Below are 26,377 nucleotides of genomic sequence, written 5' to 3' on the forward strand. Positions count from 1 at the left end.
ATGGCAATGCTCGATTATAATACTCATATTTTAACATAGGAACAATAACTTTATTTGGCATATCTTAAAGTTCCTTCACCAAGTGCAATTATTATCTTGATAGAATACTCTGTAGAAATTATTTCAATAAAATTATTTATTATTTCATATTTCCAAAGATTTGGCTGTGTACAGATCAAATAATATAAAAGACTGATGAAATTGTAACAACTATTATTATTATAAATGTTTTCGTTTTCTAAATTATATAATCCTATATTTTTATAACGTTTGAAACATTGTAAATTATGAATTTATTGTTACAAATATATCTTTAACAATACTTTAATTGGTTTCATTGATTGGTTACCTTTATCCGTTTCTAGAATAATACAATCAGTATGAATCGCGTAATCTCTGATACGGCAACAATTCTGCAACATCTACGATTTGTTTGTTGCAACATACTTGGCCTTCATAACAGCCATAGTTTTCTAAACGTTGGTCGAGTCGACGCTACGCACTTAGTTCACTTTGAAACACAATGTAAAAATGTCGATGGCATATCATGCCGATTAAAAGTTGCAGAATATTATTCTTTTTACAACTCTGTCTAGCCTGAACAAAATAAGAGTGAAAATAAAAATAAATTGTTAGCACAAGAAAACCCAAAAAAGCACTGTTTCCGCCCGGGATCGAACCGGGGACCTTGTGCGTGTGAAGCACACGTGATAACCGCTACACTACGGAAACGTTGAGAATGATGGCAAAATTGTGGTTTATTATATTGAATTGATATCGACTCTACAAAAATAAAGCTTTATAATCGACAAGAGCTGTTTATAGCAAGCAACCTGTCGCTCATCGCTGTCCCTAGAGGCAAAACGAGATATTTGTTGCGTCTGACCAAAATAATAAAAGGCATTCTCATACATAACAGTGAGAGCGAGCTGTCTGCATCCCAGTCTCGCGGCTACTTCGCCCGCGGTTAGTCGCGGACGCGCGTCAACGTGTCACGCTATTGTCGGTGTTTAGTTGTGCAAATAATTGACTGTTAAACCGTGAAATACATACAAATCTAACACCATGGATCCCGAAGCCTTCTTGGACCTGGCCAACCAGGTCATTAAACTAAAAATGTACCCATATTTCGACATAGCACACTCTCTATTATGCGCTCTTGCAGTCAGAGAGGATTTGGGATCCGGTAAGTGGTATTTTGATTTATTTTTAAATGGGTCCCGCCAAAATAATGGTATTTATCACCGCACTTCCGCATCCTACTATCGATTATAGTGGAAAGGTAAATTGTACGGAATGTTCTAAAATAAAAGACACCTAAACGCGTTTATAAATAGATCGTTCCCGCAGCATCACCAGGCCCATAGCTCCAATAACAGCCAAAGTTAACTGAACATGACAACACTACGATTTCCTAGAGCATATATTATGAAAGAAAATGCGGATACACTTGTACTTTATTCGCATAATTTTAGTAAACTAGGTATTTATAAAGGTAGAGTTCTAAGTACCTATTTCAATTTCTTTCTGATATAAAATTGTATCATAATAATCATGTGCATTATCGCAATATCTTATCACTGACGTGGACACTTCTAATTCGATGTCATGGAAAAAATAAACAATTTATTTTTATTCGGCTGATACTCATGGTGAGGTTAGGTTTTAGATAAGAACCTTATTGGACTGCCTCAGCTGTCATGAGACGCCCGAAACTAGAAAACCAGCATCTAACATTCTTTCAAAGGTAGCAAATAGATGGCGTCAAATTCAATAATTAATTACTTTCCTCAAAAAAATAATGAGCGAAGAGTTGTAAGCTTTTTGATCCATAAAATCACTCCGTGTTCTAAAAGTGAATTATCACGGGCTCGTCCGGGATTTGAACCCGGGACCTCTCGCACCCGAAGCGAGAATCATACCCCTAGACCAACGAGCCACATGAGTCTGGACCGAAATTACGGATTAAGATCTGCGACACTCTGAGTCACTAATTAATGTTTAAGTTTTATGTTCAAAACCAACACTAAAAGTTAAATCAGGCACTTCTAAAATAATAATGGTGATTACGAACATTACACACTACGACTTAATTTTGAAACTAAATAAAAACAACTAACTCTATATTTTACTATCACACAATTTTCTTTAGCAGATTCGCCGCACCCATAGGTATTTTAAAGTTCAACCATGTCTAGACAGTATTTTATTAACTACCTAATAGATATAAACAACCGAACCAGTTTGACTCTGTCTACTATGATTGTTCTTACGAATCATCAAAGGGAACGTCACAAACGCAGATTGCTGACGTGTACAAGGAAAATGCGCACAGTTTAAAGTGCAGTAATTCAATATTGAATCTTAATGGTAGACAGTTAGGTCGAGTATCGCAAATCCTAGAAGTGGTGCCTGTAGAAAATTGGCGAGCAATTTTTGTCAACGTGTTATAAATTGTATGACCGTTTAAAACCACGTGTACAGATAACCTGCCGGGTTTAAATAATAAAATGCCATGAGCCATTAGACATTACACTGGACTGTGGCCAAGTAAAATACAGACGTCTCATTGAATTATTGTAGGCGCCAGTTTGGTAATAATAGCTCTTTTTCCTAGATTTATTAATCCTAGATTAGCTCGGGATGTTTTATTTGACATACTAATTATGCTCGTGGTGCACCGTCATCATTTTAACGTCCATAATTTTGTAGGTACGCCAGATTGAGAACGTACGCACATCTGTTGCCGGCGTTTTTAAGAACAGTTTATTTAAATATCATACGCATAATTAAATTTCCGCCGAATTAGGGGCGTTGACCTTTTCTGAAAGATTGCCTATAGGTGCACAGATAGATAATGATCCATCGACACCCTCGCACGGGGAGTGTCAAGGGAGTGGGGCCTTTAGGAGTCAGGTAGCAAGGGGGCAATAAAACTATGACGAATGAGGAGGTACATATTTGGATTAAAAATAAACCTTATCATCAAAGGTATTACCTATCTAGGAAATTACGGAAACAACCACCCGTCAAATCGTCAATAAGTCCACGATATTTCAGTTTTCCATCACCACGCGTACCTATAGGTTAAATAGTTATTTATATTTGTATCGTTGATTGAAAGCAATTGGTACATGTTTACCCTGTGTAACACAAATAGCCTGTCACTTATGACTGTATATTTAAACTGTGGTTACGGCTAGGTACGAACGGACCGTGCCACTGCAAGCCGTCATTTAATGGCTTCCATAACGGAAGACTGTAAAACAGGGCTAGCTCTCATGGAATGTGTATGCCTTTACCGTCGTGAGCTGCTGAAAATAGCCGTCATATAGGTACCTAATTTAAGTAAATAACTGTGGTTGTCAAGTGTTTCCATTACTAGGAAGTTATCCTCGATAGAGTTAAAGATCAAGTCATTTATACAAAGTAGGCTGAAACTCAGCACTTTTTGAATTCAATTTTACAAAAGACAGCCACGAAAATACCCGCCCTTCAATACTTCCTATGTGTTTTGTTGGGAAGGAGAAATGGTAGAACAACGCATACATTCGTACACGAGTGTTCTTTTAGGAAAAGATATTGGGCGAACTGCGGATTTACTTCGATCCATCCCGCCTACATGAACTATAAAGGGACATTTAAATGACCTATGGGAATACGAAAACCTATAAAATATTTCCTGCCTACCTATATCTCGCCATTTTCATATTGCGCCGTGTGTCATGTGCCATGTTTCATGTGCGCCGCATGCCGGCACCGGGTGACGGAGGTCAGACGACAGTTGCTCTATACTCTATGACAATCTAGGTCAGTGAATCGAACTCCAACAGGTAGCTGTACGTAGGTTAATATCAGGGACGAAAGAAAGTTCGACTGGTATGCTGTTATGAATGGAAATAAGCTTGAACGGTCGATGGATATTTTATCATCGATGAACAAGAGATTATACAGAGCAGGTTCCGTTTCAGGATGCGTTATAGGAATTTATGGTATTCGTATTTTAAGAGGATCTATCAACAGATTTGTTGTTTGAAGATTTGTTAGTGATAATTCAGCACATTATAAAGATTAATGTAAGTAACCATAACGGGTTATTTTATTGTTGGGTTCAGTTTATGTACATATTTACATGACGTAAAAAAAAGCCTTATTTATACATATATACAACTAAAAAATGGCATCAAAAAACTCCTCATCGCTGCCCACCGGGAGTGTACCCAAGAGGCTGGCAGCATTGCCACGTTGGATGGCAATGCTTAATTTTTGACCAAAATAAAAACCAGCCTTTGGGTCACTTGAAGTGTCAGTAACCATATAGATTTTAACTAGTATTAGGTAGGTACCTACTTATTATATCTGTACGCTCAACGAGCAGGGCATAGTGAAACTAAACATTATATACCAACACCTTGTAACCTACCTATGTTCACAGAATAAAGAGCTTTGACTTTGACTTTAACAATCGGCAAAATCCGAGTGCAACAATGGGCTTAAAATACCTACCATCAATTTTGAGCATACGATGTACCTACATGTATTGGACATAGGCGGTGTAATTGTAAATGCAATGATATGTAGATTACTAAGTCTTATATGACCTTATATCCAGATTAGATACAAAACTAGCACATTTGAAGAAAGCTCATAATATGTCTTTTATTTAACCAATGTAAGTGCTACATTACCTACACAAGGAGTGAATCCCCTAACCCCTCATTACAAACACTTCCAGGCGCTCAGGCGTTCTCCAGGAAGCACCCCCTGTCTTGCTGGCTGTCCACTATGCTGGTGATCTTCGCGGGCGGCATGGTGGTCAACGGGCTCCTCGGGGAGCCCATGCTGGCGCCGCTCAAGAACACGCCACAGCTTGTCATTGGAACCGTCACATGGTAAGCACAAGCACCCATAAATTTTGTAAACATCGTCAAGTAAAGGGAAAGAAAGAAATAGAATATAGGTGTTTTGTGTGAAGTAGAATCCGCTAGCTAGAGTCTCACATATTCTACCGCACTGGACTACTTAAGAACTTACTAAAAATATATAAGCCCTTAAAACTAAAACTTTTATTTGCAGAATTAAATCTTTTTATTTGAATAGCATGTTCAATTTTTTTGCTACCTCTGCAAGTTTCATTAATTTGATTTTTTCTTGTCATCTCTGCAAGTCTCAGTAATAAATAAAAGATGTTTTTCAAATATTTATTGATTGAAAGTAAGTGCAGCTAGACAAGATAAAAGTCACCACAATGACATAATAGGCTGTAGACGAGATAAAGGTGACGAAAAAGACAAAATCGGCTTCGTAATCGAACGGAATGTAAGCTGACGCTTTCTAGATTAATCTTACTTCAGTCACTATTGTACCTAGGTACCCGGCCGTTCCATTATCGACGTCATAAAAACGAATTAGCTTCATGACAATACTCTATTCACTACCTTTTATGTAGACGTTATTACAGTTTCTATTACTAGGGCACTTAGAAGGTACTTGTAGGGTGCTCTACCATTTACGGAGAGTACCTATTGTATGAGAAACTGCTAATCATCTTAAGGTTGAATTAAATTGCGCTGGTGGCGTGACTTACACAATACGTACCTATATTTTCATAGGTAATCTCTACGGACATTAAGTATAGTTTTTGCTGGTTCAGATTTTATTTATATTTGCTTATCTTGAGGAATATCCGGTCGACTTCAATTTTGAGAAAATATTTGTAGCTCCAGTAAATTCACGTACGCCTTATACCAAAACTGCGATTAAAAGAGATTAAAGTATGTTCCGTGAAAAGTATAATGATAGTCCTCTTGACAAACAGGTATTTTTTTTTTATACATCTTGTGAGCAGAAAACCATAAAAACTATAGTTATATGAAGCCTTTTAACAAACTCTTATTATTTTTACAGGTACCTAGTATTCTACACGCCTTTCGACGTTGGTTATAAAGTGGCCAAGTTTCTACCAGTGAAGGTAGTAGCTTCTGCCATGAAAGAAATCTACCGCGCCAAGAAAGTGTACGACGGAGTCAGCCATGCCGCCAAGCTGTACCCTAACGCTTATGTCATCATGATCATTGTTGGTAAGCACGATAATATGGATTATGCAGGCATTATCTAGAGTAAACTGATACCTAAAATATTTGGCACCTAAAATTTTGCGTGTTCCGCGAATAAATATTTGTTGCTTCGATTTGCACTGATAGCGAATGTTTTCCCCCTTTCTTGTGATTCATGATTTATTTTTACTGTCCCAAAGTCTTTGAAAGGTGTGTTAGGTACGCGGTCTTCTGATAATTGAGCTTTTTTTTTTATTTGTGTCAACATGTATAAAACTTAGTTTTTTTTTTAAGTCTAATTTATGGCAACTTTTTTTTATTTTTAAATAGTGTATAGATTGAAATTAACGAAAATTAAGTTAGAACGCCAAAAATATAGCTAGAATAATAAATATCCGAATACATAATGGAAAAAACTACGTGATCACTTCCAGAATGTGACTCTATTGAGTATGATATTAACAAAAAACTACACAAAATATTATTAATATTTTTATTACTAATTAAAGAAAACAATCTTGTCAAAAGGAAAAAACACAATACACGACAATTCTTTGAACGTTTTATAACAAAAATCAAACTTCAATTTCAATTATGTCACTTTTGATGCACATCGGACACTATTTTTTAAAATAATAAGCTATAATAAAAATATATTTCTGCAGTGATCTCTAGTAATGAATCAAAATTAAATTCCTGTCCATCGAGCGAAAACAGAACAAAACAGTATTTTATAAAGAATTTTAAATATTTTTTTGTTTCAAATAGAAAACAGGGACAGTCACGCAACTGAACGTCTGAAAAGTATAAAGCTTCATCTACATGGACGCTATTATTATAATTATGTAATATTCCAGATCAACATTTAATAATAATCAAGAAATACTATATCTTTTCAATAATGGAACAAATAATAACAAAAAAATATTGTACCTCGTTTACATAAAGATTGTAAACATGAATAAAATAAAATTGATCCCCACAGAAAACTATTATTCTGAATTTCTGAAACAACATCACTATTTCCATGTAAACTTAATTTTATAGGATCAGTCATGTTGTGACTTTGAGCTCAGCCCGTATGTGACCATAGATTTGGTCACAAAACGGAAGTCACATTTTCATACTTGCCGATTAAAAAAAAAATATAAATAATTATTTGTAGTTTTTTTCCATTTGATGTCATTTTAAACAGTAACTTAAAGAAATGGCGGTTTCTAGAAATAAACAGCAATCCTAATATTTGGTTACGCTGTAGTAAAATTCAAACACAAATCTGAACATAAATTCCGTTCTTGTACGGAGCCAGCAACAAAACGTCTACGTTCCTCAAAATCCTTTTGACTTTAATAGTAAAGTAAAGTAAAAACCAGTAGTATGTCTAAGTAGTGCCTGTTTCAAAGTATTAGGACCCAAAAATTGTGGCTTAAAGTACTATAAAATGCGGTCACAATACTGAATGTTCAGGTTGGATCAAAATTTCATCATCGTAGTTTTATACGTTTTTTTTATGTAAATAAGCCAGAATATTACAAATGAATTGATGAATATTATTAAATGATGACATTTAGAAACTAAACCCCTTAAAAAAAGTATATCGTCCGTAGAAAAATCGCGAAATATTCTTGATCCAATCATACGAATTCAGCTGGGGACAAGCAAAAAAAGCCTACTCCTGTTTATTTAAATGCTGTTAAAACAAAATAATGAATAATTGGAACAGAAACTAATATAATAAATTAAAATTAAATGTATATTCTTTGGTCCAGTATCTTTAAAAACTCAAATAGTTAATGGGTTTAAGAATGAAATTAGGTCAAATCCGGGGGACAAGCAAAAAGCGCACTTTACACAAATAAAAAAAAAAGCTCAATTGCAGTTTTTGATGCCTGTGTTCCTATGATACCCGGCTATGAACGAATGTATTGGCTGCGTACATCTGCCCAGCTATGAACGAATGTGGGTAGTTTCAATTGCTTAGGTATATTAGTTGTGTGAACTGATCCCACGCTTCCAATTTGTTAGGAATACAGCATAAGTACGATCACAAATAATACAACAAATTGGTTTCAAGATGAAATTTCGTCTGGAGAACCCTGTAAATATACACAGAGCAGCAACCTGGCAAAAATATTGTTTCCTTTACTATTGAAGTAACCGAATGTTTCGTGTTACAGGTACCCTGAAAGGCAACGGCGCAGGCTTTACCAAGTTGGTAGAGCGTCTCATCCGCGGTGCCTGGACACCCACTGCTATGGAGACCATGCAGCCCAGCTTGTAAGTATCTACAAACCTATTTTCAGTAGTTCTCTTTCTTTACCGAAAGCAATAACTATTACTACTTAATGCTCATTGTGGTTAACGTAAGACTCTATCTTCAATATATGTATGCTCAAGTTTCTTCAATAAAACAATTAAAAAACTTTATATTTCACGCAGATAAAAAGTTTTTATACTATCTATGTATTATGCAATAGATACTTACCTACCTGTACTCCTCCTCTAGACTTTACTGCTACTTGTCTAACCGTTTCCAAGAAAACTTCTGCCAATCATCCTGTTTATAAAGCTATCTTCTAAAATCTTTCTCTATACAAACAGGTTCCCGTTAAAACCAGCGAGGTAACCCTTTTTAATTTTACCTGGGTCTCAACAAAACCTGAACTAACCATACTATTATAATTTATAAATCATTCTCAAATTCTCATTTTAACCCGGGTCTGGCACTTCAACACAGGGCACGTAGTTAGAGACTCCTAAATCTATCTATATTAAAAGTTATAGTCAAAGGTTCAAGCTGAAAACCAGCACTTAGCAACCCCTCTTGGAAGATCCCTAAGCATAAAGCTGACGCTTGAACCTTTTGCTTCCAGTATTATAGTTATGTGTATATTACTACTCCAAGCTGTAATACTGGAGACAATAAACGTTTATTCTATTATATTTTTCTATGTTCTGATTTTATTATTTCAGCTACACTAAAGCCTCCTTGGTTGCGTCCATTATCTTCGTGCTGGACAAGAAGACTGACCTCATTTCTGCGCCGCACGCTCTCGTGTACTTCGGCATAGTGATATTCTTCGTTTACTTCAAGGTATGTTTTAGTCGATTTATGGTATACCTACATAGAGTAAAAAAAATTCAGTTGAGAGATATATAGGAGATATTTTATATGTATTACTTATCAATATCAAATCTTAGTTCAAGTTTTAGGATTGTAAAATTGCAAAAAGCTTACTTACCTACTACTACGGTTTACCGTAGTTAAGTTTGTTTTTAATTCAACTCTTTTTTCCTTTCAGCTGTCATCAATTCTCCTGGGCATCCATGATCCCTTCGTGCCATTCGAGAACCTGTTCTGTGCGTTGTTCCTCGGCGGCATCTGGGACTCACTGGCCAAGCTCCTGGGCAAGGGCCAGCCTAAAGAGGAGACCAAGGATGCTAAGAAAACTAATTAACCAAGCCCATAGGTATGTATCTTACTATATATCTTACTATCATGGTTTATTTGCTGTTCAATGAAGTCCTGAATTTAATAAAATAATGATTTTTTTTTGTTTCCAGGTCGCATTTTATAATCTGCTATATTTGCGCTACGTAATCAACAGACACCGACAATACAAAATGCGATGGGCTAATGGATAAGTATTAATAATACTACAAAAAATTAAAAAATCAAAAAAATAGTAAAACCCTTAAATCCTAAAAAAATGGCACAACGACCAAAGTTTGATTTCATTAGTTTTAAGATCCACTAGTCGTAATGTTACAAGTATATTATATGTTTTGTTATTGACGTGCATGGTAAGAGTTTTCGTTACTCTAGGGGAGTGTAGTTGATATTATTTAGTTATTCAGTTCCTAAGATATATTTGCCAAAAAAAATGTGATACATGTAGTAATTATCCACCTATGTATCAACTATAAACTTGCCATAATAATTAAAAATACCTACCAATATTACAATGTAAGCATAATAAAATAATAATTTTACTTCGGTAGTACTTAAACAATACCAGTGTTCCCTGAGTGAGAAAAAAAATAAAACCATCGAGCATTATAATTTTATTTTTATATTTTAGTTCGCGAAACGAAAATCGACTAAGCCGACTTCCTTTACATGAAACACAAATCGGGAAAATGGCTACCTTTTCCCGCGCATTTTAACTCATGACTTATGAATATTCTGACCGATTCGCATCGCATGGGTGCACGCGATGAGGGACATTTTATTCGTCTATAATTATTTATATCATTAAAAATAAAAAATACATCATGTATTATAGTAGCCGGCATATAACTTGGCAAGGATTTGGGACCTTTAATAAGTTTGAGCTCGCACATAGTGCACTAAATTATACAAAAAACTGGTCCCTGTTATTGCTTGTGCATTATTCTATGGTTATTGACATCCTTTAGTGGCGATTATGTCTGCTTGAAAAAAATAGGACTTGTTTTCATCTCACGATTCTTGCCCAGTTACGTGCCGGGGACTATACTATTTATTAGGACAATTAAAATTGTGATTTTAAAAGAAAGGTCTGACCGAGTTGCGGGGTGCATTGCAACGAGGGACACATCTTTCACTGACGTTAAAAATATGCTAAACTACATGACACAATTATAAATTCATTCAATGATATCTGGGTATGCTAAAGGAAGCAATAAATTGTTTTTTATTAAATATGGAGATTTTATTTAATAACCCAACCCTTGCTCCTATTTTAATCTTTCAACGAATTCCAAGGTCCAGTATTTGATTGCTGAGAAGGAAAAAGTCTTGTTGTGCTTTGCCAGTCATACTGATGATGACTTCTTCCAATAATTGGTTTTGAAAATTCGGCAGTTAAATATACAATGCAGTAATACCACAGATTACTATAATACCCAGAATGACATAATGAAGGTAAGATTCTGTGTAGCACCACTTCGTAATTTGCACTTCTGCATAACACTTTTTTCCTCTCTCCTGCCCTGTTCCCAAATTTCACTTGGGGTCGGCGCAATATGTCATTTTCTTCCATTTTCCCCTGTCACTCGTCATACTGACACTCACTCCCTTCCTATTCATATCATCTTTCAGGCAATCCATCCATCTTTTCTTAGGTCTTCCTCTTCCTCTCCATCCATCTACATTCATACTTAGCACACACTTTGTTGCATGCGTATCATCCCTCCTCATTACATGCCCATACCACGACAATCTTCTACTTCTCATCTTTTTCTGTAACTGGCGCTACTTTCAGACTTCCTCTAATGTAATCATTCCTCAGTTCTGCATAACACTGTATTTGTAAAATGATGATTCAAAACACACGCATCAAAAAAATGACCTAGTCTGGTACTGCATGAGTACAGTGAATCGAGGTCATTGACCGCAGGAACCGTAACACAACAGATTCTGATTACGAGGTAACCAAACATCATACCATAGTTATTTTTCTTTGTCCTAAGCTTAAGCTTTTTAATTCATCATCCTCCGAGCCTTTTCCCAACTATGTTGGGGTCGCCTTCCAGCTTTTTTAATTAAAGCTACAAAATCTCTAGTACCGCGATGTTATTCATAAATGACAAGTTCCACCCAAAAGGACTGATGATAGTACTTACTGTACATAGGTACTGCTTAGCTACTTTCAATATACCTACTTACATCGTTCTGAGTAGATACTGAAACCCAAGTTAATAACTGACAGGTTGAGATCACACAAGCCGGATTCTGATGTGAATACATTATGAATCACGTACACACAAGGTAGGGAAAATATGATAATATTATTACATACCTATAGGTATAAATATTATAATATGAATTATTACCTACATACAGAATTAATGTACGTAGTTTAATTAGCTTTCCATAGATAAAACTTTCATACTTCATCCAACTAAAACTTTAAGACTAAACACCTTTTGCCTTTTTCTAAGATCACTAGCTAGCTAGAGTACTCTTATTAGCCTGGGCACCTTGAAGAAGTGTTAGCTTACGTATTCTATTTCCATTACATTTATACGAAGCTTATTTTCATCGCATTTACGTTCTCTATCAAAAATGATACCGTCAGTTTTCTCCTGTTAATTTTACAAGGGAAAACGGGCTCGTCCGGGATTTGAACCCGGGACCTCTCGCACCCGAAGCGAGAATCATACCTCTAGACCAACGAGCCACACTGACATGTTGATAACACCCCTATTTTACAACCCCTACGTATTTAGGAAGGGAATTACAAAATCTACCCTTTTCTTGTTCGTGTTAACATGGTCAGCTAATGTATTATTAAAGCTTAATTTTTGTGGATAGCCACAACAAAATTTAAAATAATCATTAAAATAATCATTATTTCAAAAAAAGAAAATCCTGAACAATTAAAATAGATTTATACGATGTAATCTGAAGGAATAACCGGAGGTCCGGTAGCCTCTTATCGACCGTTTAGATTGCTAAAACTAATTCTGGCAATAAAAATCACAGATCTATAGATAGGCAATTAACATCACGATTATTAGGCATGAATGATATTGTGACGTAAGTATATGAACTTACTTAATAGTAAAATAATTAAGGATATGAATGGCACAGCAATTAAGCAGAGCTTTTCATTAGGCTAGGAGCTTTGTTAAGAGAATTAATCCGTTGCCTTGCTTTGTGGATTAGAGTTACGTAAGGGGCGTTTTTTGTATATCAATGGTAAGGCGAATTATTCTTAAATGAATTGATAGGCTAAATGCAACCGACCGATCATAGGTGGAAGCATTTTTGTGCAAGAGATGAGATCGATAGATTACATTAATAAAATATGTGATTACTGCACAGTATGTCGTATCATTTGACCCTTATTGTTGAATGGCGGATCCCAGACATGTGGAAAAATAAAAACGCTAACTTTATAAAGGATGTTTACGCCAAAGTCGAACGATCGAGGTCAAGGATATTTTTAATTTGGTCCCAAAGACCCAATCACGTATTACCACTTACCACGTATTCCAATATATTGTATAGTAATTATGGGTATCGTGAAAACATTCTGGGAGCAATTAAAACTTTTGGAATATCGAGAAAAAAAAATATTTATTTCAGTAGCCACTTGATTATTTACTTAGCTATTTTCCCGAAGCGTGACCTAAGTTGAGGTGATGTAATCGAGCCACGACAAGGACATAAAATTTTCAGCGTAAACAACTTGTCGAAAATAAGTAAGTAGATATTTACGTATTTTCTATATCTCATCGATCACTCTCCTAATCTACTGCCTTATTATTTCAGAGCAAAAACAAATGAATGATACGCACCTACAATCACACTTGTTTTTTTTCGACAGTTCCGTTGTGGTTCCGTTCACAGATGATTAACGGAAGCTTTCGGATGTAGGATAGGTTCAATGAGAGTGCAAAGTTTTTAGATGACTTACGGTATTCTGGTTTTATTAGCATAGATTGTATGTATTTGTATAGCTCGTTATGAGGTCACTGTCGCTGCCTAGTGGGCCACAATCACACCGATGTGAACAAGCCTGCGCTGCGTACAAAGTTGCACTAGTAAAAGCAGTTAACGAAAATATACAAAATCGTAATTTGAATTGTGAAACTAGAAAATGATGGCAATTAATTACGATAACGAGAATACAACAAAAGGAACAAACTGCATCTCACTAACTCGACTCCAAGTGTGAATTGCAGCATGAGAGATAATTCTTATAAACTGTGGTTTCTCCTCTTCAAAGTCCCAAAAATCTCTCAAGTTAATAAAAACAGGTAAATGAATCTGACCCCGTTGGAGCCAGAACAGTTGAATGGTTGGTAAAAATTTACAAATCTAGACACACGGCAGTGTGTCCGCCAAGTTCGAGCAAAAAAGCGACACACCAGCCGTGGGTTATATTATACGAACCATTTCGGGCCAAATTCGACCCCCCTATAACTCAAAATCTATTTTATTTACGCATATCAAATTTCTAGTATCTGTTGAGACCCCCTCACTTATCTAAAATACAAAATTTCATTAATATACCTATTGTAGGTCTTGAGATATTGACGTCAGAAAATCGCTATTTTTACTATACACTCACTAACTGACTGACTGGCTCACTCATCAAAAACCTAGACCACTTCCAATGGTCGTATTGACTTGAAAGGCATGGAGGTAGGTCTTTATGTCAAGGTAAAGGGAAAAATCTGAAAATGGCCAAGTGTGAGTCAGTTTCAAAATAATTCAGATTATACCCCTAAGGAACTAAAACGAACTAAATTTATCTATATTTATGTAATATATCTTCGAATGGTCGGACCGATCTGAAATTCGTTACAAAGGTCTGTATTTAGTCAAAGTAAAGTAAAAATCTGAAAACGGCCAAGTGTGAGTGTGGCAAGTTTTAATAGAAAATTAAATACTTGATTCGTTGCGTATAGTAGGTTGTGAAAGGTGTGTGAAAACTTGCCAAGTAACATCATCAAAAAGTAACTATTTTTAACTGAGGTATGTGTATAGAACTTGGTACTTATTCAGATCTCATTTGTTTTATAGGCGAAGCATTCCCATATTATCGAACTTGGCAGCCTTTCACATTTTTTGTTTTGGGTGGAATTAAAATTACCTAAGTTCGTCCTTTTTAAAACGATCTGATTACACTGGTCAACAAATTAAAATGTTTTTTTTTGGTGCAAAGGTGAAATATACAATTTCTTGTAGAATATTTGACACGTAATCGAAGTCCAGAACATAAAGTTGCACTAGCACGTAGGGATTTAGAGATATACCCCTCCTAAAGTACCAAAAACGCGTTTTTTTATGAAATTTGATGTAATTTTTTGGGGACAGAAGAATTATATATGAATTTCTAACTAAAGCATCATATAGTACTACTTTCCCCGCATTAACCCCATTTTAATTTATATTTTTGCGAGTTTTATTTCCTAATATATACCATTTTATAACTAAAGTGGAGTTTTTTCATACTAACAGGCCAAATAAAATGTAGGGAAGATCGAACTACCGTAGCTGTATACATATTTCATGAAAATTTAAACTCTTAGCGTTCGAAATAAAAATGAATTTCAATCGGGAAGAGTAGTACTATATAATGCTATAGATAGAAACTAAAAAACAATTTTGCTGTCCTTCAAAAAAATCGTCAAATATCGTTAAAAAACGCGTTTTTGGTACTTTAGGAGGAGTATATCTCTAAATCCCTACGTGCTAGTGCAACTTTATGTTCTGGACTTCGATTACGTATCAAATATTCTATAAGAAATAATATATTTCACCTTTGCACCAAAAATGCTGTTGACCAGTGTTATCACAGCTATCACGTTACTGTCGTCTGAAATCTTTATCATCGTAGTCGTCGCGTCTGATGTTCGCAGCGACATACAGTCCGGTGTGATTGCAATCAAGCAGGTTGCAAACTACACAGTGACGTAGTAAGTAAGACACCAAGTATCGACCGCGGCCCTCAACCCGTCAGATGCGCGTGCGATCAGCCCAAGACTGAACGCGCCGCTTAATTTTATTTTTACTTTATTTAGCTTTAACTTAGTTTTAACGTAACATAGTGTCGTAATTAGTGTAACAAGCAATTAATGGGAATAACTATTTAAAGGTGAGTGTTTGATTTTTTTATTTTTTTGTCTAACGGTGTTCGAAAGTGAACGGCGATTTCTGTGAAAACAGTTAGTTGGATGGATGGGATTCTCGTGCACCCATGCGATGTTGTCATTGGTTGTCTGCTATTGAAATGTATCTGCCAACTTTATATCTAGCGTTTGATAATTGAATTGTTTTCCTTATTTGATTAATTTCGCTTTGCCGGTATACCTACGTTCCTTAATATTTGCAGACAGGGTGACTGACATTGTGTTGGAAATTCAATTACCTAAATGATTTTATGGTGATTTAGGTCGTAGGTGTACCTAATTGTGAAGTTTTGCAACTAAGGTACTAAGTTAGACATAACGGTGAATAATTTGACAATGTTTTTAGTACAACTGTGAAAATATTATCTCGTAATGAACGATTTCGTTGCTCCGAATGCCTTAACATTTTAATGCCATAACTCAACGGCTTTATTTGCGGTTACTTAATTTATTTATTTCTGCATCTTCACTTTAAAAAATATTGAATTTAAATAAACTCTTATGGAATGTTGGTTAGCAATAGCCGGTTAACTCACTGAGTTAAATATGCCTGCATGTCTATTTGCGGAGAAACTATTAAAATTTATAGTTTAACGCGTACGAGAAGTAGCCCAGTCCTGGGGCCCGATTCTCCTAATTTTACGTAAGCGCCCTTCGATTGACGTTCGACTCGATTCGACTGAGATCCAATCCCGACTCGATTACGATTGAAGCGTATGTGGCATTCCGCTATTTTTTCTTTGAAATAAACGTTTTTATCCTTTTCTGTCATTCAATAATGAATCATTTTGTCTGCAAATGATTTACGATTGCAAAATGATTGTACAGTAAACTACCGTATAGACCAAAATCATCAAAATAGCAGACCAATCGCACACCAATCAAATGTCAATCGAATACGATTGGTCTTTTATTAGTAGCAGAATGCCCGATATGGTTAAAACTGCTATTACGATCATATTGCGATTCGATTTCTATTCGATTTTGACATTATTAACTTAGGAGAATCGGGGCCCTGCACTAGTCGACTTGACAAAAAGAAGATTATTGGAATGGAGCAGCTGGTGAACAGTTCAAGTTTTCTATTTTAGATTCATTCATTACGGGTCCTATGAGAGATACCTACCTATCGTCTGCAGTAAGAAAAACAGAACTTTTACGACAACTTATAAAACATCAAGTTAAAAGGACAAAATTGTGTGGTCTAAATGGCTACCTAAATACCCCTACGGGCTGCTTAAGCTAATCATTTGAAACTTAGAATTGATGGGACACATATTATCTTTGTTTCTAGCATTGTAATACAGATTATGTTAGTGTTTTCTAAGTAGGCAGGTCAAAGTCAAGTTTTCCTACTGCATCACAGTAGGAAAATAATCGCCAATTCTCATTAGATGAGTCGAGACAACGGGACTATATTGGTAATCAATCAGTCACCAATTCCGAGCAGGCGTACAAAATACAATAAATAAAACATCGACAAAGTTATGCATTTTTTTTTACATAATGCAGTCGTCTTCAGCCACAATAAGACATGGCATACGAAGATGCTTTGCAACTTGATAAAAAAGAAAACCAAAGTGAGAAGATTCGAATTTTACAAGAACAAGAACGATTTATGCAAGGTTTCCAAGACATCATATTTTACTATTTCCTATTTCAATTTCTTTTTTGTTCCATCATGAAGATATGTATCTTACCTTCATGTTTTTCCAATTCACGCTTGCAAGCTTCACGGCCCGGCGCAGCTTACACAGAACTGCGCTATAAAAACCAAAGATTATCCTCATGACTTCATATAGGTAGTTAATGTAACTATTACTCGGACACGTAATAAAAAAACTGCATTGACTCTGAACGGAAACATCTTGAACTTAACTCGACATGTGTTATAAATTATTCATGCCGTGAACGCTGGTTAAGACGTCAACTTATCCTTCTCCCGTTCTTGGAAGGGCCATCAAATGTTTAGTTTATTATTTGCTAAGATTGTATGTCCTGTTAGAGTATTAACCCTAAGGCCTCGGCCTCGAATTTTGCGGGCAGCGGGGCGGCAGCGGCGGCGGCGCGGGAGCGGCAGGATCTTACGCGTATAATCAAATGGACCGGCCCTCGAATACAGCGGCGCGGGAGCGGGCAACGAGCGGTGCACTCGGTGGCCGCCCGCGCCGCCGCCGCTGCCGCCCCGCTGCCCGCAAAATTCGAGGCCGAGGCCTAAAACATGTGCATCAATCAAGACCGCTTTTATAATTCTCCAACATTAGGTTGTTTTTTTCAAAATCTGGCTTTTGGTTTTAGCTTAATTCGTATATTTCCTTGCTTACCGTGAGCCTGGAGAAACTCGAAAGCTTCTTTTGCTTAACATAAAGCTTAGCATTTGATCATAGATGGATTTGCAGTTTTAGTAAGACCTGCCTCTAAGTAGACAAGTACTTGAAGATCTGCTTAGTATACGTACTTGGTGCGTACCGTTCTTATATCTTACCGTTGTTAACGGATTCGTCACATCAAATAAGACGATCTGACTGCCATACCTAAAAGACGTATGCCAAATTGAGTTTTAAATAAATTATGCAAATAAACGAGATCAGCGTCACAAGACGCAAACCAAAGTGTTTGGTTTCAAATGTGTCCGAGTTAATTTAGTCATGTTTGTCAGCTTTATGAGGATACTCAAATGAAAATCTGACAAAACACGATTTTTTGACCTAAAAATAGAACAGGACACTCCCAAAACTGCAATCTTCCTCTCGATTTTTCAGCTTTCCAGTAATTTTGCACCACGTCAAATTTAACAGGATCTTTGTACAAAACTGTAAAACTGCGAAGTTTTCCCTTATCAGATTATTAGCAAAACAACCGTATTTAAACGCATAACATTAGCTTCAGACTGTTTCTATATGCGAACGGGGTGCATGAACTCAATTACGCGCCAGGACTCGTAAAAAGAGCAAAGCAACCATGGAGTCTTAATACCTCTGGCTCCTTGTATGCAGTATGCGTGGCCAGTAATTACTTTAACCATAGGTTTTCCCGCTCTTTCTTGATGGTTTTAAAGATTGTGACGAACCGTGTGGTTTTAATGACTCATTGAATATGATCGAGAAAATTACGAGTCAAAGACCCTTTAGTTTTTTGGGGAAAACATCGAGATATTTTATTTTAAATTTTTCCTGCTTATTGGGATTGCCCATCCAGTCCTCTGCCGACATTATCGAACTAGACAACACTCCTCAGGACTATACACTTGTAAGAAGTTATCCAGCCTGGTAACTTTGCCAGGCATTTGTAAATTTAGCTAAAGTTAAATTGAGCCTTGGATTATATAAATACCTAAGTTGAGCCCATGAAACTCAGGCTTATTGTAGGTAGAAGGTATAGATGACGTCAATACGGAAAAGATGCTTGGAAAATAACACTAGCTTCTACAAATTACCAGCACGCATATTGGTAATTGATTACCTATTTAATTGTTCACTTCTTCTTTTTGATAAACCTCCATGCGTCGGGTGCACGACTTATTCATGTTACCGATAAACCTTTTATATTATTTTATCACGATTTTTGATGGTATCATGATTTCTGTTAAATTATTTTTTACGTCATTACGTACTGTTCTCACAAAACATCCTTTCTGAATTGAAACACAGACGTGTCTTATATCATGTAGATATGGATTATTTATATCGGGTGTGTCGTTCATAATCACATTAAATCAAATGCGTTAATATACTGGTTAATATATGTCGATTCACACAAACAAAAAAGAAAAATACGTAAAAATAAAAAAAATGAATTTTTCAAACAAAATAAATAGAATAAAAATATGCGAAACTACACCATGTAAAAGTCAGGCATTACAAACAACTGAAATTGTCCCTTGAAAACTGACAGCTGTCGACTGATCAAATCATTCGATAGTCCTAACTTTATCTCTGCTTTACACATGATGTTGTAAATTATAAAAACTAAAAATGACTCCTGTGGTTAAACCACTGAATGGATTAGGTTATTTTTTTTACAATTCGCCATAGAATATCATAAAGTATATGCGATAGGATTTAATGTGATTATGAACGACACACCCTGTATATTATGATTAATATGTAAAAATTATTATGTAGGACACGGCAGGCGTGGAAGTAGGCAACTTTAAAAAATGATTTTCAAAAACTTTCTGTTCAGTTTTGATATCTATCTATCTGAGATAACAACTAGATAACTGTACCTAGGCATGTTCGAAAATTATATCATGCCTACACGCATGTATAAAATTAGCAATTAAAAGTGCCAATTTCTGTAGAAACCAACTTTAATTATTAATAGGTAGGTATTAATATATAATAATAAATTAATATTATAATTATAGTTCGGCCATTCAGAGAATGCGTTTCTGACACGTCGCGATTGAACTGACGACGTAACTTTGCAATGGCGTTGCAGTTACGATAAAAATATTTTTGCTGGTTGTTTACCGTTTTAACAATTGAGGAGCATTAAAACAACATTATTATATCAATAATCAATGAATGTAGTTACGTCGTCAGTTCAATCGCGACGTGTCAGGAACGCATTCTCTGAATGGCCGAACTATAGGTTCTTATCTAAGTTATCTATTCTTAAGTTTAAACCATTTCCTTTTTACCGGACTGCCAAGAAGGATTATAGTAATCCTGTATCTACAAGTTCTACTTTTTCTATTAAAATATATATGGCTCTCAAGGGATAGAATGGAACTCGGCGTGTAGTCTTGACTAAACAAAACAAATGAAGGCTAAGCCTCTAAATACGATGGTTTTGACGCTGAATATTGCATCAAAATGAATTAGATAAAGTTGTTACTACCTAGGCTTGGCATTACAGTTGTGAAAGAAGCTCCTAGCTAATAGTTAAGCAATCCTATTTAATTGTTTTAAGTTTTAACTCTGTCCCATTGTGACAAGATTTTTGCGACGATTATTACGACCATCATTTAGAAACTCAACTCGCATATTTTTAAAATAGAAAATAAAGAGTCTAGAATGGTTAAAAAAAAGAAAATATGACGCAGGACTTAATTCTTCTTCTTCTTCTTTGCGTTTAACCCGTATTGTGACGGGGTCCACTTTCCGTATCTTCTTCCACTTCGCTCTATCCAGGACATCTTCCACAAATGGCCTTAATTTAAGTTAGCAAAACTTACAAGGAAAATACTAAAAGCCTTCCTATATGGCCGTGTTCGATTAACGATCAGCAATCGCAAATAATTATTCGACCTTAATAAATCGTTAATTACACCAGACAAATACCAGACAATCGGACGTCAGACACGTGACCTACGTAAGTTAGGATGTTCTTGATCAGCTCACGAACACAGATGGCTAATGGCTCATTGTTTTTCACTAACGTTACAGGAACCTTTTGTTTTGGGGACGGTTAGGAACGTGGATGCAAATTGCAATTGAATTTCGATAGATAGACGCGCGAATATAAATTGGATGTTCCAAATTAATGCTGAAGGCTGGCCCTAAGTCAGCGGGGCCCAGCAGGGCCAAGGCCTGCCGGGGCTGCGGGTTGTTCGAAAGAGATACCGCGGCCCTGGTACATAAAAGGCCTATGACGGAACACGACGGTTTTTAGTCAGTAAGAGTCTGACACTCCCTCACCGCTGCTAACCCACAGCGGGAGGGGTCATTTGATGATTTTTGACGTCGGAAAAAAAAAAAAAAAGGCTGGCCCTAAGTATAGGTACCTATGTAGATTATTTTTCCAATTAGCAATAAAGATTCCTAAAACTAAATACTGTCTATGTGGAATGTCTTTTAAGTAGGTACTAGTTTATCACTATATTTCGATGTCGTAAACGTCGCCAATAAATTCCTTACGGGATAAATTCAATTTGTGGCCACCTGTCGATGTCCATAACAAGACCTAGAGTGCGTGTTATATTGAGATCAATGTCAATGGGTCGTAATTTTATAATCTAATTTAATAACGCATTCATAGTCAACATACCTATATCATTAGCTACCTGTTTACCTATAATACAACTCCTAATATCATCTTTCCATACTAAGTACCAACATACTTTTATATGGCAATCCTTTCCCTTTCGCACCTAAAAATCAGTATTGAAGACACATTTTTGTTTTTTCTTTCTAGAATAAAAAACAGAAAATATGCCACGATTCAAGACAATACTGGTGACTGGTGGTGCTGGCTACATCGGCAGCCACTGCGTGGTGGACCTCCTCAATGCCGGCCATGATGTCGTGGCCATCGACAATTTCGCAAACGCGGTAGGCGATGACGACGGATCACCGGCTTTGCAGAGGGCAGAAGAAATCACCGGCAAGAAGATCAGCTTTTATAAGGCTGATTTGTTGGATAAGCCACAAATAAATGATATATTTGATAAGGTAATTTTTGTAACTTTGTAACTTCTTTTTGAGTTTCAATCTATTAAACCTTCTAAAGTTTTCCGAAGGGTGAGAGAACAAGATGCGAGGGATGTTCAACTACCTTTGTAGTTAGGGATGCATCTATTTTCTAAATAGTTATTTTAAGCAGTCCTACATTATCATCATATCATCTAGGCCATTGTAACTAAGCACACATACTTTTACCTGTACTTATACATTGCAGACTTCCTATCTTCTAAATAATAATCATGAACTTCATTTCCAGCACCCAATAGACTGCGTGATCCACTTCGCAGCGCTGAAAGCCGTGGGAGAGTCCATGCAACAACCTCTGCTGTACTACCAGAACAATTTACTTGGCATGCTCAACTTATTGGAGGTAAGATACAATAAGTCCATCATTAAAGTATGAGAAATGGAAAGATAATGTTTTGACCGGTATTTTAAAGGCTGAGGCAAGTCCAGACAGTTTGACTATACCAACGGCACAGCTGAGTCTTTTACCTATCTGTATGTAAAAACATGTATGTAGGTGTAACTACAACTTCATCAGAATCAGAATAAAATGGCTAGGTATTTTTCATACAAGCAATGATGTAACTGACCCTTAGCAATGTGCTGTAGAACAAGTCTTGCAAGGTTAGAAGCGAGGCTGAACAGCGAGATGGACCCAGTGGCATATCATGAAGGCTCACTTCAACACGAACTTATAATATCTATGGTAAAATAATGGTTGCACTCATTACCTCAAAACGTTCAATTAGCAATCAATGATTAGAACGCGTAATTTGCTTAGAGATCACAATCAGTGAATGTAAATACAGATATTTTAAATTGATACGGATTTCTAAATTGATAACGTAACATAAGTTCTGATTTTCAGAAATAATGATTATCTCACCGAATTAAAAGTACCTAGCTAATGTTTTTTTTTAATCGCAGGACATGACAATATCAATTAGGCCGATATGTAAAATAATATGTATCAGTTGCTAGATCCTATCAATTTCGTAAACACTTTTGTTTTTACCAATATACCTATGTAATACTATTATAGTGCTAGCGTTTATGCACACTGGCCATAATCCGAACTACAATTTTCAACACAAAAAAATATTAAACCGTATTCCATAAACAGTATTGCACTCGACGCGACGTTCTTTAATAAGTTCGTATATTCTGGAGCCTTACTTTCTGCGTACAGGCTTATTATATCCGAAACTGTACTTGTACCTATGCTTATTGCTCATTGTTGTTTTGAATTTTATCTTTTCCGGCTTGTAAGACGGAGCCTAACCTAGGTTTATCTAAGGAACCGGTCGCGAGCCGTTACCAATGCTCCATAAAATATTATGAAACGTACCGTTACCCGGAACGAATACTGACACCTCTGTTGCTATTGTGCTAAGATGTTAGAAGTCTTCATTTATAGACCATGTCTCTGTTTTTTGGGCAGCATATTACCTACATGTATTGGTCATTCCAGAAACCACACCTATTTCCTCGGAGGATAGGCATAAGTAGAAATGTGGCCCAGTAATTTTAAGTGTCAAAAGTCCAAAGATAACAGCCACGCTTGTACCTACCTGAGTGAATGTATGTTCATTACCTGAAAGGTAATCCTAAGTCCTGCAACAATGTTGCCATATTTTAGTTGTTACCAAAAAATATGCTTTTTCAGATAATGCGATCACACAACTGCTACCAAATGGTGTTTTCTTCATCGTGCACGGTGTATGGCGAGCCAGAATACCTGCCCATCACAGAGTCTCACCCTACTGGCAGCATCACCAATGTATATGGAAGAACCAAGTATTTTATTGAGGAGATGCTCAAAGACCTTAGTGCTGCTGATGAGGTAAATACCAACTCTTTTGTAACTGTTTAAATCTTATAGAAGAACTGCTGTTGATTTAAGAAATTTTGCAATTTTATAAGATACGTAGGTATGCACTGGGAAGTTTGTTCCACTTCTTCCTCCCATTTATAACAGAAAATAAATGGAGAATGACAAACTTTTTAGTGGGGTCATCTTTTGTGAATTTGTATTTAGATTTATGAATATTCGATTCATACATTATAATTCTTTCACCGCAAAATGTTGACCGCATAACACATTTCCAAGAACCGTTTATCATTACATCGTGTATGATAAACGCAATCATATTAATACATAGTCGTGATTTTTTTGCCAATAAAATTGATCGTAATGATAAGTGAACTTACCGTGTAACTTGAGACTCATATCGAAAGATAGCAAAAAAATGTACTAAAAGACCCAAATTTTATGCGAATGAAAATGAAAGAACATCGAACTTTGAGCGAAATACTCGTTCTTCTCTAGTAGATAAATTGCCGGGTTGTAAATGAGCACGCTTTCTAAATGGTCAGACTGGTCAGTGATCCAATACCGGTCTGGTTGGCCTACTACTTCTATGAATGCCAAGGTCGATCGCCAAGGAATTGTATCATCCGCGAACGATTTACATAATTCCAATCTTATATCGTACTAAATGCCACATTTTAATGCATTCATCAATGTGCTAATTAATCTACCGCAAATTATAATTTGTGATTATCCTAAAAAAATATGAGGACTTTTTGAGATTTGTTGTTATATAGGTATATTGGATTCATTTAAATGGATAATATGTGGACTTATAATCCATGATTTTTTTCTATCTATCTTTTCAACTCACTGTACTTATTTAGGTAGTAGATGAAGACATAAAATGTACCTCAATCTAGGCTACGATAACATTTTACTAATCCCATTTTATTTTTATTCCCCAGAAATGGAACATAATATCTCTCCGCTACTTCAACCCAGTAGGCGCTCACCCCTCAGGTCTGATCGGCGAGGATCCGACCAAGGAGTTCACAAACCTTATGCCGTTCATGGCACAAGTGGCCCTTGGGAAGAAACCGGTGCTCACAGTCTTCGGAAACGATTATAACACTCCTGATGGAACAGGTAAGCTGGTTTTTCGAAGTGGAATTCTGTAACTCTACGGTAGTGCTATTAAACTTCCTTTTAAATTGGACAAATTGGTATTGATGCTAAAAAGCTTTAGGTCTTCGTTGAAATGTAGTTTTATGCTCATTATCATTTCTTGTCGTACAGGTATTCGGGATTACATTCACGTGATGGATCTCGCGAGTGGTCACGTCGCAGCTCTGAACTTACTAAGCAGCAGTCATATTAGGCTTAAGGTAAGGATCGAGAGCTCTTAATAACATATACGTTTTAAAGGGATAGTGTACAAACCCCTTTTTTCACTTATCTAAAGTGGTTGCAGATACGAGACATAATAAATTATGGATACCAAGATTATTGTGTAATTGTAAATGAACTATTAAATAAATAAATAATTGAAGGGGATATTTTTGGGGGTTCCGTCCGTTTAATTTGACCGTGGCGCCCGTTGAAACGTGGGTCTGAAATCCTGTTCCCAATATCTGAACTTCATATGCCTGTAGTGTATAAATGCCTATACTATTATACACCAGTTATTAACGATTCTTATTTCTAGGTATACAACTTGGGCACCGGCAGAGGAGTATCAGTTAAAGAACTAGTGGAGGTTTTCGAAAAGGTAACCAACACCAAGATTCCTCTGAAGTACGTGGCCAGAAGACTGGGAGACATCACAGCCATGTGGGCGGACGCCACGCTCGCTAGGGAGGAGCTGGGCTGGTCCACTAAGCTGACTATTGAGGAGATGTGTAAGTATCGACATGTGGACTATTCTTTAGGACTCATTGGATTGCAAAGCACCAGAAAGGGCCACTGGTTGTATAGAGAAGCAAAATAAATAAAAAATAGAGTAGATGCCAAAAAAACTTTAAGGTCACGTATTCTGAATATGTATGTCAAAACATTAATTTTCGACCAGAGATCCCAACTCTGGGTTAAGCACGCTCTGTACCTACATACTAACCTATGTGCAGTAAAGTACTATAATCTAAAAACTATACTTTTCCAGGCACTGACTTCTGGCGATGGCAAACAATGAACCCTGACGGCTACCCGAAGAAGTGCAAGAAGACCAGCGTCATCGTCAACGTGAACGGCAACAGTTAACGTGCATTTTGTACTGATCCATATTATTTATAGCGCTTTATTAAATAAGTATACCTACTATTTAGAGTTATTGTTTTATTTACCTGCCTAAAGAGTTTATGCGAGTTTTTTCTTAATGGACACTTGCTGTGAGTACCAAAATTATTGGTGGTAATTAGTTGATGGCAGAAATATATGTATGGAATAAGGAAGCAAGGAACGGATTGTTG

The 26,377-nt window shown here is 36.2% G+C and overlaps 2 protein-coding genes and 3 non-coding genes across 5 annotated transcripts; 2 read left to right on the top strand and 3 right to left on the bottom strand.

Moving 5' to 3' along the window:
* Window positions 1–659: 659 nt before the first annotated feature.
* Window positions 660–732, bottom strand: Trnav-cac. The gene has a single exon. It is a non-coding gene; the product is annotated as a tRNA-Val (tRNA).
* A 192-nt stretch (window positions 733–924) lies between these two features.
* LOC124638247 (trimeric intracellular cation channel type 1B.1) lies at window positions 925–10,740 on the top strand. The gene is made up of 8 exons (XM_047175146.1): window positions 925–1,186; window positions 4,736–4,892; window positions 5,908–6,080; window positions 8,234–8,333; window positions 9,030–9,150; window positions 9,359–9,526; window positions 9,621–10,338; window positions 10,554–10,740. The coding sequence occupies exons 1-6, from the start codon at window positions 1,066–1,068 to the stop codon at window positions 9,512–9,514; spliced, it is 828 nt and encodes a 275-aa protein (XP_047031102.1). The 5' UTR covers window positions 925–1,065; the 3' UTR covers window positions 9,515–9,526; window positions 9,621–10,338; window positions 10,554–10,740.
* Window positions 1,868–1,939, bottom strand: Trnap-cgg. Its single transcript has one exon. It is a non-coding gene; the product is annotated as a tRNA-Pro (tRNA).
* A 1,408-nt stretch (window positions 10,741–12,148) lies between the features above and the next one.
* Trnap-cgg lies at window positions 12,149–12,220 on the bottom strand. Its single transcript has one exon. It is a non-coding gene; the product is annotated as a tRNA-Pro (tRNA).
* Window positions 12,221–15,493: 3,273 nt separating this feature from the next.
* Window positions 15,494–26,232, top strand: LOC124638411 (UDP-glucose 4-epimerase-like). Its single transcript, XM_047175367.1, has 8 exons — window positions 15,494–15,649; window positions 21,825–22,081; window positions 22,350–22,463; window positions 23,766–23,942; window positions 24,878–25,058; window positions 25,209–25,297; window positions 25,618–25,810; window positions 26,071–26,232. Exons 2-8 carry the CDS (start codon window positions 21,842–21,844, stop codon window positions 26,166–26,168), a joined length of 1,092 nt encoding a protein of 363 aa, XP_047031323.1. The 5' UTR covers window positions 15,494–15,649; window positions 21,825–21,841; the 3' UTR covers window positions 26,169–26,232.
* The last annotated feature ends 145 nt before the right edge of the window (window positions 26,233–26,377 follow it).

This window comes from Helicoverpa zea, chromosome 17 (genome assembly GCF_022581195.2).
Source record: "Helicoverpa zea isolate HzStark_Cry1AcR chromosome 17, ilHelZeax1.1, whole genome shotgun sequence".
NCBI classification, from domain to species: Eukaryota; Metazoa; Arthropoda; class Insecta; order Lepidoptera; family Noctuidae; genus Helicoverpa; species Helicoverpa zea.